The sequence below is a fragment of the Bufo gargarizans genome, chromosome 8, assembly GCF_014858855.1.
Source record: "Bufo gargarizans isolate SCDJY-AF-19 chromosome 8, ASM1485885v1, whole genome shotgun sequence".
Classification (NCBI taxonomy): domain Eukaryota; kingdom Metazoa; phylum Chordata; class Amphibia; order Anura; family Bufonidae; genus Bufo; species Bufo gargarizans.
Genome location: NC_058087.1, coordinates 182,210,775 through 182,231,598, shown reverse-complemented (window position 1 = coordinate 182,231,598; position 20,824 = coordinate 182,210,775). Strand labels below are relative to the sequence as shown.

At 47.3% G+C, this 20,824-nt stretch overlaps 1 protein-coding gene across 1 annotated transcript in view; it reads left to right on the top strand.

The window, feature by feature from the left end:
• The first annotated feature begins 18,667 nt into the window (after positions 1–18,667).
• LMF1 (lipase maturation factor 1) overlaps positions 18,668–20,824 on the top strand; it is a 199,022-nt gene continuing 196,865 nt past the window's right edge. Inside the window, exon 1 of the mRNA XM_044303094.1 lies at positions 18,668–18,872. Coding sequence (XP_044159029.1) covers positions 18,680–18,872 — 193 coding nt within the window. The 5' untranslated portion in view covers positions 18,668–18,679. The remainder of the gene's footprint in view (positions 18,873–20,824) is intronic.

The window sequence follows — 20,824 nt, the reverse complement described above, 5'->3', positions numbered from 1 at the left end:
ATCTATCTAATATCTATCTATCTATTATCTATCTATCTATCTCATATCTATCTATCTATTATCTATCTATCTATCTATCTCATATTTATCTATCTATCTAATATCTATCTATCTCTTATCTATCTATCTATTATCTATCTATCTATCTATCTATCTCATATTTATCTATCTATCTAATATCTATCTATCTCTTATCTATCTATTATCTATCTCATATCTATCTATCTAATATCTATCTATCTATTATCTATCTATCTATCTATCTCATATTTATCTATCTATCTAATATCTATCTATCTATCTATCTCATATCTATCTATCTATCTATCTATCTATCTCATATCTATCTATCTCATATCTATCTATCTATCTATCTATCTATCTGTCTGTCTTTCTCTTATGGGGCTTATATTGATGGCTGACATCTGTCATGTAGAAGAAGGGCTGGAGAACACTCGGAGGCCTCTTTACTGTACAATAAGTGTCCTTTCCCGAAATGTTGGATGCATTTGATTTCAATTACAGCTGACGCCATAATTATAGAAACCTGCAAGCAATTAAAGAGAAAATTCTATTTGGTGCATTTTCTTTCCAGATTTTCTTGGATAAATGTTGGAAATCCACAAAATGTACAAACTAAGAAATTGTTTACCGTTCCCCAAACTATTTGTCTAACTGGGTAAATGCTTGTGGGCAGGACGCATTATGTGGCGAGCACGGAGACATCTCTGACCTCAAATCCAGCGGAACTAAAGTGGGAAAGCTGCAGAGGGGCCCAGAAGATAATGGGGGGGGGCAGTGCCACCTTCTTATCCATTGGGTGTCAAGTGCTTTACTTGCTCATGGGAGGATCCTTCAGTGGACCCACCTTCTAGGAGACTAATTAGCATATGGTGCATAGCCCCGCCTCTCCTTTTAACATGCTATTGTCTCGATGGCACATACCCTAAAGGTACTGCATGAATCTGATTTGGGACCCACAAAAAAAAAGGGGGCCACAGCTCATGTTGGCCACATATTGGTTTCTGATGAAAAGAGTAGTCTGTAACCACGGAGACACATACGTCTGCATAATAGCTGTGCACACAAAACACCAGGCGCCTATTTGCACAATTTCCTCATTCGTCATTACAGGTGCATTGGAAAAAGGTTGCAAAAGTATTCACACCCTTTAATAACACTTGTGCATCTTGCGACTATATGGATCACGCCCTAGCACCATTTTCAAATACACCTCTACTGTGCGCCGTTCTATCACCGACAGCGGCCAATGGAAATTGTGTTTGCCGCGGCTCCTCGGACTCCGATGTTCATGTAACACAATTACAGCCGGAGATAACAAACTTAAATTAAGGACCCGTTTAATAAATGAGCAAAAAGGGGCAGCTATGTCAGGTCCACCAGGCCGGGGGTATCATTAACGAGGACCTGTCTAGTGTCCTCGGAAGACAGAAGTGTCCTTGTTCTGAAGAGGTCAGAGGTCACCTATAAGTTACTGACCCCGGGTCATATTAAGATTGCCTCTCGAAAAGATTAAAAACTACTTAGAGAAAATGTTAAATGTTTTAAGTGGGACACAGCTTTATTCTGCATCGAGATCACATCCTATAGGCACAAAAATATATATAATGGCCCGAAATTACAATGTGACCGCGCCTAGAATTTGGTGTAAAACGCAAAAAATCAGATGCATTTCAGGAACATAATATTGTATCAAGTTTGACAAATTTACTGTATGAAGCAAATGTGCCAAAAAGAATGATTTAATATTCCTTGTTCAACCGGGAGTATGGCATAAAGGGACAGGGGGTATGGCATATAGGGACAGGGGGTATGGCATAAAGGGACAGGGGAATGGCATAAAGGGACACGGGGTATGGCATATAGGGACAGGGGGTATGGCATAAAGGGACAGGGGGTATGGCATAAAGGGACAGGGGGTATGGCATAAAGGGACAGGGAGTATGGCATAAAGGGACAGGGGGTATGGAATATAGGGACAGGGGGTATGGCATAAAGGGACAGGGGGTATGGTATATAGGGACAGGGAGTATGGCATAAAGGGACAGGGGGTATGGTATATAGGGACAGGGGGTATGGCATAAAGGGACAGGGAGTATGGCATATAGGGACAGGGGGGTATGGCATATAGGGACAGGGGGTATGGCATATAGGGACAGGGGGTATGGCTATAGGGACAGGGGGTATGGCATAAAGGGACAGGGGAATGGCATATAGGGACAGGGGGTATGGCATAAAGGGACAGGGGGTATGGCATAAAGGGACAGGGGGTATGGCATAAAGGGACAGGGAGTATGGCATAAAGGGACAGGGGGGTATGGCATAAAGGGACAGGGAGTATGGTATATAGGGACAGGGGGTATGGCATAAAGGGACAGGGGGTATGGTATATAGGGACAGGGAGTATGGCATAAAGGGACAGGGGGTATGGTATATAGGGACAGGGGTTATGGCATAAAGGGACAGGGGGTATGGTATATAGGGACAGGGAGTATGGCATAAAGGGGACAGGGGTATGGTATATAGGGACAGGGGGTATGGCATAAAGGGACAGGGAGTATGGCATAAAGGGACAGGGGGTATGGTAAATAGGGACAGGGGGTATGGCATAGGGAGTATGGCATAAAGGGACAGGGGTATGGCATATAGGGACAGGGGTATGGCATAAAGGGACAGGGGTATGGCATAAGGGACAGGGGTATGGCATAAAGGACAGGAGTATGGTATATAGGGACAAGGGGTATGGCATAAAGGGACAGGGAGTATGGCATAAAGGGACAGGGGTATGGCATAAAGGGACAGGGAGTAGTGCATATAGGGACAGGGGTATGGCATATAGGGACAGGGGTATGGCATAAAGGGACAGGGTATGGCATATAGGGACAGGGGTATGGCATAAAGGGACAGGGGTTGGCATAAAGGGACAGGGGGTATGGCATAAAGGGACAGGGAGTATGGCATAAAGGGACAGGGGGTATGGCATAAAGGGACAGGGATATGGCATAAAGGGACAGGTATGGTATATAGGGACAGGGGTATGGCATAAGGGACAGGGGGTATGGTATATAGGGACAGGGGTATGGCATAAAGGGACAGGGGTATGGTATATAGGGACAGGGGGTATGGCATAAAGGGACAGGGAGTATGGCATAAAGGGACAGGGGTATGGTAAATAGGGACAGGGGTATGGCATAAAGGGACAGGGAGTATGGCATAAAGGGACAGGGGTATGGCATATAGGACAGGGGTATGGCATAAAGGGACAGGGGATATGGCATAAAGGGACAGGGGTATGGCATAAAGGGACAGGGAGTATGGTATATAGGGACAGGGGTATGGCATAAAGGGACAGGGAGTATGGCATAAAGGGACAGGGGTATGGCATAAAGGGACAGGGAGTATGGCATAAAGGACAGGGGTATGGTATATAGGGACAGGGGGTATGACATAAGGGACAGGGGGTATGGCATAAAGGGACAGGGAGTATGGCATAAAGGGACAGGGGGTATGGTATATAGGGACAGGGGGTATGGCATAAAGGGACAGGGGTATGGCATAAAGGGACAGGGAGTATGGCATAAAGGGACAGGGGTATGGTATATAGGGACAGGGGGTATGGCATAAAGGGACAGGGGAGGGACAGGGGGTATGGCATAAAGGGACAGGGAGTATGGCATAAAGGGACAGGGGGTATGGTATATAGGGACAGGGGGTATGGCATAAAGGGACAGGGGTATGGCATAAAGGGACAGGGAGTATGGCATAAAGGGACAGGGGGGTATGGTATATAGGGACAGGGGGTATGGCATAAAGGGACAGGGAGTATGGCATAAAGGGACAGGGGGTATGGTAAATAGGGACAGGGGGGTATGGCATAAAGGGACAGGGAGTATGGCATAAAGGGACAGGGGGTATGGCATATAGGGACAGGGGGTATGGCATAAAGGGACAGGGGATATGGCATAAAGGGACAGGGGGTATGGCATAAAGGGACAGGGAGTATGGTATATAGGGACAGGGGGTATGGCATAAAGGGACAGGGAGTATGGCATAAAGGGACAGGGGTATGGCATAATGGGACAGGGAGTATGGCATAAAGGGACAGGGGGTATGGTATATAGGGACAGGGGGTATGACATAAAGGGACAGGGGGTATGGCATAAAGGGACAGGGAGTATGGCATAAAGGGACAGGGGGTATGGTATATAGGGACAGGGGGTATGGCATAAAGGGACAGGGGGTATGGCATAAAGGGACAGGGAGTATGGCATAAAGGGACAGGGGGTATGGTATATAGGGACAGGGGGTATGGCATAAAGGGACAGGGAGTATGGCATAAAGGGACAGGGGGTATGGTAAATAGGGACAGGGGGTATGGCATAAAGGGACAGGGAGTATGGCATAAAGGGACAGGGGGTATGGCATATAGGGTACAGGGGGTATGGCATAAAGGGACAGGGGATATGGCATAAAGGGACAGGGGTATGGCATAAAGGGACAGGGAGTATGGTATATAGGGGACAGGGGTATGGCATAAAGGGACAGGGAGTATGGCATAAAGGGACAGGGGTATGGCATAAAGGGACAGGGAGTATGGCATAAAGGGACAGGGGGTATGGCATATAGGGACAGGGGGGTATGGCATAAGGGACAGGGGGATATGGCATAAAGGGACCGGGGGTATGGCATAAAGGGACAGGGAGTATGGTATATAGGGACAGGGGGTATGGCATAAAGGGACAGGGAGTATGGCATAAAGGGACAGGGGGTATGGCATAAGGGACAGGGAGTATGGCATAAAGGGACAGGGGGTATGGTATATAGGGACAGGGGGTATGACATAAAGGGACAGGGGGTATGGCATAAAGGGACAGGGAGTATGGCATAAAGGGACAGGGGGTATGGTATATAGGGACAGGGGGTATGGCATAAAGGGACAGGGGGTATGGCATAAAGGGACAGGGAGTATGGCATAAAGGGACAGGGGGTATGGTATATAGGGACAGGGGGTATGGCATAAAGGGACAGGGGAGGGACAGGGGTGATGGCAGAAAGGGACAGGGAGTATGGCATAAAGGGACAGGGGGTATGGTATATAGGGACAGGGGGTATGGCATAAAGGGACAGGGGGTATGGCATAAAGGACAGGGAGTATGGCATAAAGGGACAGGGGGTATGGTATATAGGGACAGGGGGTATGGTATATAGGGACAGGGGTATGGCATAAAGGGACAGGGAGTATGGCATAAAGGGACAGGGGTATGGTAAATAGGGACAGGGGGTATGGCATAAAGGGACAGGGAGTATGGCATAAAGGGACAGGGGGTATGGCATATAGGGACAGTGGTATGGCATAAAGGGACAGGGATATGGCATAAAGGGACAGGGTATGGCATAAAGGGACAGGGAGTATGGATATAGGGACAGGGGGTATGGCATAAAGGGACAGGGAGTATGGCATAAAGGGACAGGGGTATGGCATAAAGGGACAGGGAGTATGGCATAAAGGGACAGGGGGTATGGATATGGGACAGGGGTATGACATAAAGGGACAGGGGGTATGGCATAAAGGGACAGGGAGTATGGCATAAAGGGACAGGGGGTATGGTATATAGGGACAGGGGGTATGGCATAAAGGGCAGGGGGTATGGCATAAAGGGACAGGGAGTATGGCATAAAGGGACAGGGGGTATGGTATATAGGGACAGGGGGTATGGCATAAAGGGACAGGGCGTATGGCATAAAGGGACAGGGGGGTATGGTTAAATAGGGACAGGGGGTTATGGCATAAAGGGCAGGGAGTATGGCATAAGGGACAGGGGGGTATGGCATATAGGGAACAGGGTGGTATGGCATAAAGGGACAGGGGGTATGGCATAAGGGACAGGGGGTATGGCATAAAGGGACAGGGGATATGGCATAAAGGGACAGGGAGTATGGCATAAAGGGGACAGGGGTGTATGGTATATAGGGACAGGGGGTATATGGCATAAAGGGACAGGGGGTATGGCATAAAGGGACAGGGAGTTATGCATAAAGGGACAGGGGGGTATGGTATTATATGGGGACAGGGGGTCTATGGCATAAGGGACAGGGGTATGGCATAAAGGGACAGGGAGTATGGCTAAAGGGACAGGGGGTATGGTATATAGGGACAGGGGGTATGGCATAAAGGGACAGGGAGTATGGCATAAAGGGACAGGGGGTATGGTAAATAGGGACAGGGGGTATGGCATAAAGGGACAGGGAGTATGGCATAAAGGGACAGGGGTATGGCATATAGGGACAGGGGGTATGGCATAAATGGACAGGGGATATGGCATAAAGGGACAGGGGGTATGGCATAAAGGGACAGGGAGTATGGTATATAGGGACAGGGGGTATGGCATAAAGGGACAGGGAGTATGGCATAAAGGGACAGGGGGTATGGGATAAAGGGACAGGGGTATGGCATAAAGGGACAGGGAGTATGGCATAAAGGGACAGGGAGTATGGTATATAGGGACAGGGGGTATGGCATAAAGGGACAGGGGGTATGGCATAAAGGGACAGGGAGTATGGCATAAAGGGACAGGGAGTATGGCATAAAGGGACAGGGGGTATGGCATATAGGGACAGGGGGTATGGCATAAAGGGACAGGGGATATGGCATAAAGGGACAGGGAGTATGGCATAAAGGGACAGGGGGTATGGTATATAGGGACAGGGGGTATGGCATAAAGGGACAGGGGGTATGGCATATAGGGACAGGGGGTATGGCATAAAGGGACAGGGGGTATGGCATAAAGGGACAGGAAGTATGGCATAAAGGGACAGGGGGCATGGCATAAAGGGACAGGGGGTATGGCATAAAGGGACAGGCGGTATGGCATAAAGGGACAGGGGATATGGCATAAAGGGACAGGGGATATGACATAAAGGGACAGGAAGTATGGCATAAAGGGGCAGGGGATATGGCATATAGGGACAGGGGGTATGGCATAAAGGGACAGGGGAATGGCATAAAGGGACAGGGGTATGACATAAAATGACAGGGGGTATGGCATAAAGGGACAGGGGGTATGGCATAAAGGGACAGGAAGTATGGCATAAAGGGGCAGGGGATATGGCATATAGGGACAGGGGGTATGGCATATAGGGACAGGGGGTATGGCATAAAGGGACAGGCGGTATGGCATAAAGGGACAGGGGGTATGGCATAAAGGGACAGGGGGTATGGCATAAAGGGACAGGGGGTATGGCATAAAGGGACAGGCGGTATGGCATAAATGGACAGGGGGTATGGCATAAAGGGACAGGGGATATGGCATAAAGGGACAGGGGGTATGGCATAAAGGGACAGGGGATATGACATAAAGGGACAGGAAGTATGGCATAAAGGGGCAGGGGATATGGCATATAGGGACAGGGGGTATGGCATAAAGGGACAGGGGAATGGCATAAAGGGACAGGGGGTATGACATAAAGGGACAGGGGATATGACATAAAGGGACAGGGGGTATGGCATAAAGGGGCAGGGGATATGGCACATAGGGACAGGGAGTATGGCATAAAGGGGCAGGGGATATGGCATATAGGGACAGGGGGTATGGCATATAGGGACAGGGGGTATGGCATATAGGGACAGGGGATATGGCATATAGGGGCAGGGAGTATGGCATATAGGGACACGGGGTATGGCATAAAGGGACAGGGAGTATGGCATATAGGGACAGGGGGTATGGCATAAAGGGACAGGGGATATGGCATATAGGGACAGGGGGTATGGCATAAAGGGACAGGGAGTATGACATAAAGGGACAGGGGGTATGGCATATAGGGACAGGGGGTATGGCATAAAAGAGCAAGGAGTATGGCATAAAGGGACAGGTGATATGGCATATAGGGACAGGGGGTTTGGCATAAAGGGACAGGGGATATGGCATAAAGGGAGATGGGGTATGGCATAAAAGGGACAGGGGATATGGCATATCGGGGCAGGGGGTATGGCATATAGGGCAGGGGGTATGGCATAAAGGGACAGGAGGTATGGCATAAAGGGACAGGGAATGTGGCATATAGGGGCAGAGGATATGGCATAAAGGGGCAGGGGTATGGCATAAAGGGGCAGGGGGAATGGCATAAAGAGACAGGGAGTATGGCATATAGGGGCAGAGGATATGGCATAAAGGGACAGGTAGTATTGCATAAAGGGACAGGGGGTATGGCATAAAAGGACAGGGGGTATGGCTTAAAGGGACAGGGGGTATGGCATAAAGGGACAGGGGAATGGCCTAAAGGGACAGGGGGTATGGCATAAAGGGGCAGGGGGTATGGCATAAAGGGGCAGGGGGAAGGGCATATAGGGGCAGGGGGTATGGCATAAAGAGACAGGGGGTATGGCATCAGCAGAGGTGAGGGGTACATTTACATCCTCCGCTGTATGGGGACCAGCGATCGATTCAGCTTGTCCCCGTAGAAAACCATTATTTCTGCGCAGCAGATCGTTGTTTAGACACCACCATCAGCTGCACAGGAATGATGATTTTCGTTGCCAGAAGAACAGCAGGATCACCCGATGAGCGACAGTTTGTTAAATCATCGAGTGATTGCCGACACCACAGGCGGATTATCAGGAACGAGCGTTTATATAAACCGTCCTCCTTGATAATCCGCCAGAGCATCTGTCCTTGTAAAAGGAGCCTAAGCCATCAAATAGGTGATATAAAGGTATACAGAAGTGTCTGGCCAGACACAGAATCATTCCTCCCTTATTTTCTTCTTCCTCTCTTCCTTCCTTTCCTTCTTCCTCACTTCCTTCCATCTTTTGGTCCTTGCTTCCTCACTTCCTCCTTTATTTTCTTTCTTCTATGTTTCTCTTCCTTCCTTCTTTTGTCCCTTCCTTTCTCTCTTCTTTTATTCCTTCCTTCCGTATTTTCTTCATCCTCTCATCCTTCCTTCTTTTGTTCCTTCCTTCCACCTTCTTCACTTCCTTCCATCCTCCCTTATTTTCTTCCTTCTTTTGTTCCTTGCTTCCTCACATCCTTCCTTCCTCCCTTATTTACTTTCTTCCTTTTTCTCTTCCTTCTTTTGTCCCTTCCTTTCTATCTTCTTTCATTCCTCTCTTCCTTCCATATTTTCTTCATCCTCTCGTCCTTCCTTCTTTTGTTCCTTCCTTCCTTCCACCTTCTTCACTTCCTTCCATCCTCTCTTATTTTCTTCCTTCTTTTCTTCCTTGCGTCCTCACTTCCTCCCTTAGTTTTTTCCTTCCTTTCTCTCTTTTTTTCATTCTTCCCTCCCTTTTTTCCTCCGCCTCAGCTTTCTAAATAGCTTTAATTTTATAATAAAAAATATACTCTGTTTCCATTGTCAGCACTACTTGCTTGATGTCAGTGAATGAGAACACTCTTACATTAAGAGGCAGTAAACAGGGCTAGTCCTGCTCTAAGGCCTCGTTCACATGTTCCGGCACAGAGGAGTCTGATAGATCTTTCAGCATCCAGCATTTCTGGATTTTCTACTTCACCGCCGGATCCCCATTGACTATAATGAGGTCCGGCGGTGATCAGGCCGGGTTTTGGCTGACAATTGGATAAGACTGTATACAGTCTAGACAATCCTCTGTGACGAAACAACCCGAACTGATACATTGTAGCAAAGCACCAGCGAGATTTGTGCAGCTGGTGCTGATGAGTTTTGCTTCCAGACTGGATACAGTTGTATCCACTCATTATTATAACCAGAAAACTCCTTTAAATAAGAGTGTTCTCATTCACTGACAGCAAGCTCATATCTTACAATTGGTGAGGAATTGAAATGCTAAGCCTATTGGAAAGTAGAAGAAATGTTCATTTAAGGCTACTTTCACACTAGCGTTATTCTTTTCCGGCGCTGAGTTCCGTCCTAGGGGCTCTATACCGGAGAAGAACTGATCAGGCATATCCCCATGCATTCTGAATGGAGAGTAATCCGTTCAGGATGCATCAGGACGTCTTCAGTTCAGTCGTTTTGACTGATCAGGCAAAAGAGAAAACCGCAGCATGCTACGTGTTTTATCTCCGGCGAAAAAAACTGAAGACTTGCCTGAACGCCGGATCTGGCATTTTTTCCCATAGGGATGTATTGGTGCCGGATCCGGCGTTCAGAATACCGGAATGCTGGATCCGTCCTTTTTCACCTGAAAAAAAGGTGAAAAAAATAAACGACGGATCCGGCATTTCAATGCATTTTTTCGACTGATCAGGCATTTTTAAGACTGATCAGGATCCTGATCAGTCTTACTAATGCCATCAGTTAGCATACATTTTGCCTGATCCGGCAGGCAGTTCCTGAATATCCGATCCAGCATTTTTTTCCCATAGGAATGTATTAGTACTGGATCTGGCATTCGAAATACTGGAAGGCCGGATCCGTCCTTCCGGTCTGCACAGACCGGAAAAAAGGTGAAAAAATTAAATGCCGGATCCATTTTGCCGGATGACACCGGAAAGACGGATCCGGCATTTCAATGCATTTTTCTGACTGATCAGTCTTACTAATGCCATCAGTTGACATACGTTTTGCCGGATCACTCTGCCGCAAGTGTGAAAGTAGCCGACGCATAAAATATTATATATTTTATGGAAACCCCGTTTAAAGGGGGAATTCTCTTAAACTATCCCATCTAATGACTAATCATGAAGAACGCGCTGGAGTCACACACGGCTCTTGTACCGGATATAACGCCGAGGATGGAGGCACCGGAAGCCTCAGACGTGCGGTTTATCCCAGCAGTGCAATCATTTCTATTAAACAGGAAAGGAGCCTCACTGTCAGCAGCAGCTGTGCATCTGGATTCTCTATAGGATACTTCCCTGCATTTACAGCCGAGATTTGGGGCCACAGTCACAGTTACTTTGGCCCAGGTTTGTCCGTCTGAGGCTCTTGGGGTTTTGGTCTCTTGGAGTTGTTCCCTATAAAGCAGAGGAGAACATTCGGGTAGGGGACAATTAAAGAGACATACCTCTGTCCACATCCCATGGTAAGAAACTGTCTATATCCCTCTATAACAGGGTCTACAAAAGTGATAAGCGGCGCCAATGCTGCTTCACCCCCCCCCCCCCCTCCTTCCATACAGAGCTCAAGGGGAAGGAAGCACCCCAAGAACACCAGCTGTTGAGATCCATTGATAATCTTAGGATAGGCCATCACTATCTGATGTTGAGGATGGGGGGTCCAACACCCTGAAGTAGGCTCCGTCCATTGTGTAGCAGACCAAGCTGGTTACTGCAGCCCTGCTCCCACTGACCAGTAACCAGTGCCGTCCACGGAGCCATGTAGTTCCAGTGCCGACTTCCACCATCACTTGTAAAATCCTGGACATCCCATTTAAAGGAGTTGTCTCATCATGGACAATGGGGGCATATCGCTAGGATATGCCCCCATTGTCTTATAGGTGCGGGTCCGCACCTATATCGAGAATGGAGCCCCGCAAGTGAAGGAGGGCACAGTGCGCATGCGCAGCCGCCCTCCATTCATTTTCTACGGGGCCGGCGGAAATAGCCGAGCGCTGGCTAGGCTATTTCCGTCGGCCCCATAGAAATGGAGTGGAGGCCGCGCATGCGCGGTATGCTCCCATTCCCCTCTATGGGGAGCCGGCTTGGTGGTGTCTGGACCGCAGTCCTCCAGCCACCACCTTGCAGGGCTCCGTTCTCGATATAGGTGCGGGTCCCAGCGGTGGGACCGGCACCTATAAGATAATGGGGGCATATCCTAGCGATATGCCCCCATTGTCTTTGAAGAGACAACCCCTTTAAGCTGGCCATACATTTTCAATAAATATAGGCCAAATCTGACATCTAATGTGTATGGGAGTCTTCTGACTCTCTCTTGACAACAGATGCAGGATGGGGGGCGATAAGGATCAGGCATTTGGATTTCAACATGCCTGATCCTTTTGTTCTGACATCTGCCAGGGGACTTTCTCCTTGAGTCATGCACACTTGGTCAAGGTGAGCATGCATGTGTATGGTGTGGAGGGCGAGGAGAGATAGCTGTTGGCCAAACAAGCGAAAGCAATCTAATATATATGGCGGCGCCCAGTGCATACCTCACTGTATTACCATATTTTGCCCATATGATGTAGTTAAAGTGCCCAATTACCACCGTCATGCAGGGACCGTTTCATAAGGCACTCAAGTAACGCTGCTAGATGAGTGTCCGATCAGTAGACTAGTGAAGGTCCTGTCTACTATAGAAAATGCTCCCCTCTTACCATAGGTTTGGACACCAATTGTGGAGCTTGGTGTCCTAACTTCAGGTGCCAGGTCCAGGTTCTTTTAGTGACCACCACTAAAACCGACTTTGACTAGACCTAAACAGTTCCTCTTGTTGCAACAAAGTTTCACATGTTACATCCATGCCGGATATGGTAAGTTTTGCGTATCTGCCATGCAACAAAACAGTTGCACGTCTCCCTTTGAAATGAATGAGCTCTTGTTATTAGACATAGTCTCCTCACATACAATGTAGCATTAGCTGTAACATTGTTACATTCTGCTGTCACCGTTACATTTAGGCTCAGACAAGTGACATATTACTCCCCATACAGAATAACAGACGTTGCTATGTGTAGTCTAAGCCTTTGGGGCCCATCATGCACAAAGCCAACTATAGCCTCATGGTTAGCTCCACCAGATGCCACATTACAAATCCCATGGATGTTCCTACAGAGATCTCTGACTGACCATAGGTGTTGAGGAAACATCTCATCATATTGGGCCAGAAAGGTCTTCTTCAGGTTTAGCTGCCTCTGACCATGGTCTTTAGATAACTATCTCAAGTCTATTGAGGTATGTTCTTTGCACTTGTTAACCCTTGTGAGGTTCTTCTCAGACACTTGGAGCAGATCTTACAGGCATGAACTGACACTACCTTGGTCTACAGATATATATATATATATATCTCAAATCTATTGAGGTAAGTTCTTTAAAACTTACCTTGTGTGGTTCTTCCCAGACACTTGAAGCAGATCTCACAGTCATGAGCTGACACTACAGTCTGGATCCTAAGTCTATCGTTTGCCCAGAGCTGTGATGTGTAGAGCACACGTTGCGTTGCAGGCACTCGCCCTGCGTTTATGAGCCGTTGGTGGCTGGTACTCTGAATTTTCTCTGTCCGCACAATGCACTATTATGTACCTACAACAGCATTACCTCAAGTATTGATGGCAGAAGTCCTAAACAATGGGCCATTTATAAATCATTACTTTTACTATACCTGACGGGAGCCGGGGACAGCAAGGTCCTTTGTAGCAGCTTGGTGAGGACAACGTACAGGTTGTACTGACCCGGAGATCTTAGATTTATGCATTTCCCTGATTATACAGTGAGGTACTATCGTGTACTGTTGGACAGAGGCATCATGATTCTGAGGACAGACATGGCCTTGGTGCTGTCCATGGCTAGACCTCATGGACCTATTGTGGTTCAGCTATACTTTCATGACCTAACCTTGGTGCAATCCATTGTGGCCAGGCCATCTATGGTGGTGTCCATTATTGGACCTCATGGCCCCCAGGGTAATTTATCCCTATCATCATGGCGTGGTCTTGTTGGCTCAATTATCATGAACTAGCCTTGCCATACTGGAGGGACAGTAGTATCATGAATGAATCGGCAACATAATTGTGATGATGGTCCTAGAGAAAACCAATTGACCCTACAGTGTGTGCCAAGGGTAGTTTATGGCAAATGAGCCTATTGTGGTTCAGCTACTATACTTTCATGGTCCAACCTTGGTGTGATCCATTGAATAACCTCATGGTGGTCTGGCCATGCATCGTGGTGTCCATTATTGGACCCTTATAGCCCTTAGTTAATTTTAGCCCCATCATCATGGTGTGGTTCTGCTGGTTCAATTATTATCATGAAATAGTCCTGGCACACCGGTTGGTCAATTACGTTGTCTACTGATTCATTATACTGTGTACACTTCGGACGCTTGAATTCTCCACCATAAGGAAAATGATGGATCATCTTCAAGACTTACACATTAGATGAATATTGGCTGAACCTGTCAATTTTTGTGAGAGTGTACAGTATGTGTATGGGGGTGTTAGGAGGAATAGCTTGCCTGGCCAGCTTTAGGTGGAGAGTCTTGGTCTTCACCAGACACCAGCAGAAGGGAATGCTGGGCTCCTCTGAAGGAAAGGAGGTGGTTTTGCCCCTCAGGTTTCAGGATTTGCCAGTATTATTGGATTTGCTTCTCATTTATGCAGCAGTTAAGCAGCCCCCCATAGTGAGTGATCAACCCGGTAGATAATGTAGATGGTCCTGCTGAAGTCGAGGTTCTTACATCTGCCCCTAGAACCCCCCTATAGGGCAGCTCTAGAGTCTATTACAGCACGGTCCGGTCTGAATAATGCAGGTTACAGGCTGATCCCAGTATGTTCCAGTCACAATGTGACCCTCAAAAAATTGTTCTCTCTACTCCTCCGTGATCTTCTATTACCAGGAGGTCACCCAGCTTTCTACAGACCCTGAAGGGCACATCAATCTCCATTATTATGGGATGGGTCTTCTGTCCATGACCATAGAAAGCTGCCTGATAACTGCTGGCAGCACCCTCACCAGGTGGGACAGGGGTCTGGGTATTTGGAGAAGAATGTGAACATTAATGGCCTATCCTGTGGATATGTCATTAAATCGGTTCTCCAGGACTTAAAGGGGTATTCTGGTGGTTACCAGGTATTTCCTGTTCATAGGATAGGGGATAACTATTAGATTGGTGAGGACCCCATCGATAATGAGAACAGGGACCCCCACCGAGCACCTCCACCCCCCAAAATGAATGGAGCGGCAGGCCGAGCATGCACACTGCCGCTCTGTTCATCCCTACAGGAGTTGCGGAGACAGCGGAACTGTCATAGAGATAAATGGAGCAGCAGTTCGCATGGCCAACATGCCGCTCCGATCAGGAATGGAGTCCCCTTCATCATGATCGGTGGGGTCCCATAATCTGTTATCCTCTATCCTTTGGCTAGGAGATAACATGTAACAAACGGAATACCCCTTTAAGAACTGATCCCCTATACTCAGGGGAGGTCATAACTATCTGATTGGTGGGCATCCGATTCCTGGTACCCCCTTATTGAAAGGGGCCGGAGCACTCGGACCAGAGCTACGGCCTCTTCCTCACCCTCTGACATCATGTCTACCGGTCTTTGGGCAGCTCAGTCCCAATCAAGTGAGCTGCAATACCAAGCACAGCCACTATACAATGGACGGCGCTGTGCTTGGTATACTATGAAGCTGATCGGTGGGGGTGTCAGGGTTCGGACCCTCACTGCTGGAAACATTATAAATTGTAATACAAAGGGATTGTATTACGGCTGCTGGCTCGGATTCAAGCCCTTTGATGGTACGCTGGGCGCACCCTGGATGACATCAGTTTTTGCACAGCGAAGGATGTTCAGAAAGTGACTCACGAGACGTAGATTGTTCCGTGGAGAGGACTCACTTGATCGACCGTGACTGACCGGGCACACGGAGAACACGGGCGTTAGCGTGTTTACAGCCTCTCAGATCTGCCGGGTTATTATATGTCTTCCTGCATTTCTAGAGTATCAGATATTTGGTGGAGGATGCGGGTAATTTTACTGGGGTCTGTGACACCCTAATATCCATGGGCACTCCCCTTAGTCCATAAGTGAGGCCAGGAAAGTCAGATTTTATGTCTGATGCTTTGTTTGCCCCCTATGCCTAATACATAAAAAGCCTCTCAGTGTAAATGTGTATGGGGGTGCAGAGGAAGAGCCCTCGGCTGACATCCACAGTGCCCCCCATAACAGTGACATCCACAGTGCCCCCATAACAGTGACATCCACAGTGCCTCCATAACAGTGACATCCACAGTGCCCCCATAACAGTGACATCCACAGCGCCCCCATAACAGTGACATCCACAGAGCCCCATAACAGTGACATCCACAGTGCCCCCATAACAGTGACATCCACAGTGCCCCCATAACAGTGACATCCACAGTGCCCCCCATAACAGTGACATCCACAGTGCCCCCATAACAGTGACATCCACTGTGCCCCCATAACAGTGACATCCACAGCATCCCCCATAACAGTGACATCCACAGAGCCCCATAACAGTGACATCCACAGTGCCCCCATAACAGGGACCTCCACAGTGCCCCCATAACAGTGACCTCCACAGTGCCCCCATAACAGTGACCTCCACAGCGCCCCCATAACAGTGACATCCACAGTGCCCCCATAACAGTAACATCCACAGTGCCCCCATAACAGTAACATCCACAGTGCCCCCATAACAGTAACATCCACAGTGCCCCCATAACAGTGACCTCCACAGTGACTCCATAACAGTGACATCCACAGTGCCCCCATAACAGTGACCTCCACAGCGCCCCCATAACAGTGACATCCACAGAGCCCCATAACAGTGACATCCACAGTGCCCCCATAACAGTGACATCCACAGTGCCCCCATAACAGTGACATCCACAGTGCCCCCATAACAGTGACATCCACAGCGCCCCCATAACAGTGACATCCACTGTGCCCCCATAACAGTGACATCCACAGCATCCCCCATAACAGTGACATCCACAGTGCCCCCATAACAGTGACATCCACAGTGCCCCCATAACAGTGACATCCACTGTGCCCCCATAACAGTGACATCCACAGCATCCCCCATAACAGTGACATCCACAGAGCCCCATAACAGTGACATTCACAGCGCCCCCATAACAGTGACATCCACAGTGCCCCCATAACAGTGACATCCACAGTGCCCCCATAACAGTGACATCCACAGTGCCCCCATAATGTGAAGGGATCTAACAGCCTCTCTTGCTTCAGGTGTATCTTAGTGGTCATTACACCTCCCCTATATAGTCTGACCTCACCCTTCTGTGGTTGATAGCTTCATTTGGTTTTGGAAAAGTTGGTGTGTTGTCCTCTCTGGTGTTCCTGCTCGTCCATCTCACTACAGAAGTGTCTCGTTCCTTTGTGTGTTGTTGACCCTCCCCGTGTCTGTTGTTACTAGGTGTCAGGGAGACGCTGGTTCCTTCATCTGGGAAGGAACGGGTCGTCTCAAGCCCTGCCAATACCCATAGGGCTCTTTAGGGTCTCCAGGTTCCAGTATATGGGCATTCCTACCTTCAAGGTGTGCCCATACAGAAAGGAGTCAGGGCAAGGAGTAGGGTTCTATAGGTGGTGACCCTTTCCCTAGCCTTGAGGCCTAGTGGCTTTTCCCTTCCCTCCTGTTGTCGGTGTGGTGTTCCCTCCCATACCTCATCCGTGACAGGTATCTGGTTCTGCTAGGGAAGTGTTTTGTGGTGCACTGTGGTATCTGGTTCTGCTGGGGCAGTGTTTTGTGCTACAATGTGATATCTGGTTCTGCTAGGGCAGTATTTTGTGATGCACTGTGATATTGCTGGTCCCGCCTACTCATATTGGTTCCACCTCCATCTGTCATTTGTGACCCGCCTGCAACACGTGGCCAGCTTTAGTTTTTTTTCCAGGGCCACTTTTAATTCCCAGTCAGCCCCTGCTTACATTATACTGGGGTCCAGATATTTAGACCGCCATACTCGCTCCTCTTGTCGCACGTCTCTAATGATCTTGTCACGTTGTTCCTGCCGGCAGGACGTCTGCTGCAGGTTATAACTAGAGATGAGCGAATTTCATATTTTGAAATTCGTACACGCTTCATTTAGTGGTAATAGATGAATTGCGTTATGGATTCCCTTACCACGGACCATGACGCAATTCTATGACGGAATCCATAGCGGAATGCCTTTAGAGTTCTCTCCTGCATAACGGAAACGGGACGGATCCGTTTTGCAGCCCATAGACTTCTATTAGACTCTAAAGGCATTCCGTCATAGAATTGCGTCCTGGTCCGTGGTAACGGAATTAATTTCGCAATTCACCTTTTACCAGTAAACGAATCGCAAACGAATTTCATAACCGGAAATTCGCTTATCTCTAGTTATAATAAATCTGCTGCGTGTGAACACACCCCGACAAGGGCTAAAGGCGACAGCAGCTTTTGTGCAACGTAACGCATTTGTTTCAGTGGAAACCATAACGATCACACGACGGATTTTGAAAATCCGTCTACAGCGCGTTTTTTGTTTTTTTTTACCAATAGGAGTCAACTTTAATACAAAACTGCATTTTCAGCTCATTTCAATAGGAGATTCAGAGAGATTTCGCCCCAAGATAGGGAACGCTAACTCTCTTCCAGGCAGAAAAAAAAGGAAAGGGCTGTTTCCCATTGAAATGAAGGGGAGGGGGTTCTGAGGGGTTTATTAAAGCTGATTTTGAGGCGGAAACGCACCACAATAAGCAACAAAAAACAACAACTCAGTGTGAACTAGCCCTACAGTTCTGTCACGTTTCAATGTGTTTGGGTTACAACCCTATAACCGCTATGGTGACGTCAGACGTGTATGATGACGTCATGGTTACCCCATGTTATATAGCTTTGGATACATCATGTATCATTAGTGGTGATAATACAAGGAGACTACTACCCCCAGTATTCAGGACGGTGTGGGTCTTATGACCCCCTGTCCCGGGTGAGCTCAGCCCCGGGGTCGCTGCCCGGTCTGGCGGACTGCGCTCCACAGGTGACGCATGCGCGGTGTGAGCCCCAAGATGGCGGCGCCCAGTGTGACAGCTGGCACCTGGGAATCCGGGCTGAGGAGAAGGAAGGGAAAAGAAGCAGCGGGGGCTGACAATGGGACGGTCCGAGAGGGGAAGCAGCATGGCGGGCACCGAGTCTCCCTCCTGCCCGGGACTTACTGGCTTACTAGAATAGTGCTGCTGAGAGCCATAGCCGCCATATACTGTGAGTGCACTGTATGCAGATATATACCAACCTGTATACTGTGAGTGCACTCTATACAGATATATATACTGACCTGTATACTGTGAGTGCACTGTATACAGATATATACTGACCTGTATACTGTGAGTGCACTCTATACAGATATATATACTGACCTGTATACTGTGAGTGCACTGTATGCAGATATATACCGACCTGTATACTGTGAGTGCACTGTATACAGATATATATACCGACCTGTATACTGTGAGTGCACTGTATACAGATATATATACTGACCTGTATACTGTGAGTGCACTGTATACAGATATATATACTGACCTGTATACTGTGAGTGCACTGTATGCAGATATATACCGACCTGTATACTGTGAGTGCACTGTATACAGATATATATACTGACCTGTATACTGTGAGTGCACTGTATGCAGATATATACCGACCTGTATACTGTGAGTGCACTGTATACAGATATATATACCGACCTGTATACTGTGAGTGCACTGTATACAGATATATATACCGACCTGTATACTGTGAGTGCACTGTATACAGATATATATACTGACCTGTATACTGTGAGTGCACTGTATACAGATATATATACTGACCTGTATACTGTGAGTGCACTGTATACAGATATATATACCATCCTGTATACTGTGAGTGCACTCTATACAGATATATATACCATCCTGTATACTGTGAGTGCACTGTATACAGATATATATACTGACCTGTATACTGTGAGTGCACTGTATACAGATATAATTACTGTCCTGTATACTGTGAGTGCACTGTATACAGATATAATTACTGTCCTGTATACTGTGAGTGCACTGTATACAGATATAATTACTGTCCTGTATACTGTGAGTGCACTGTATACAGATATAATTACTGACCTGTATACTGTGAGTGCACTGTATACAGATATATATACTGACCTGTATACTGTGAGTGCACTGTATACAGATATATATACTGACCTGTATACTGTGAGTGCACTGTATGCAGATATATACCGACCTGTATACTGTGAGTGCACTGTATACAGATATATATACCGACCTGTATACTGTGAGTGCACTGTATACAGATATATATACCGACCTGTATACTGTGAGTGCACTGTATACAGATATATATACTGACCTGTATACTGTGAGTGCACTGTATACAGATATATATACTGACCTGTATACTGTGAGTGCACTGTATACAGATATATATACTGACCTGTATACTGTGAGTGCACTGTATACAGATATATATACTGACCTGTATACTGTGAGTGCACTGTATACAGATATATATACTGACCTGTATACTGTGAGTGCACTGTATACAGATATAATTACTGTCCTGTATACTGTGAGTGCACTGTATACAGATATAATTACTGTCCTGTATACTGTGAGTGCACTGTATACAGATATAATTACTGTCCTGTATACTGTGAGTGCACTGTATACAGATATAATTACTGTCCTGTATACTGTGAGTGCACTCTATACCGATATATATACTGACCTGTATACTGTGAGTGCACTGTATACAGATATATATATACTGACCTGTATACTGTGAGTGCACTGTATACAGATATATATATACTGACCTGTATACTGTGAGTGCACTGTATACAGATATAATTACCGTCCTGTATACTGTGAGTGCACTCTATACCGATATATACTGACCTGTATACTGTGAGTGCACTGTATACAGATATATATACTGACCTGTATACTGTGAGTGCACTGTATACAGATATAATTACCGTCCTGTATACTGTGAGTGCACTCTATACCGATATATACTGACCTGTATACTGTGAGTGCACTGTATACAGATATATATACTGACCTGTATACTGTGAGTGCACTGTATACAGATATATATACTGACCTGTATACTGTGAGTGCACTCTATACAGATATATATACTGA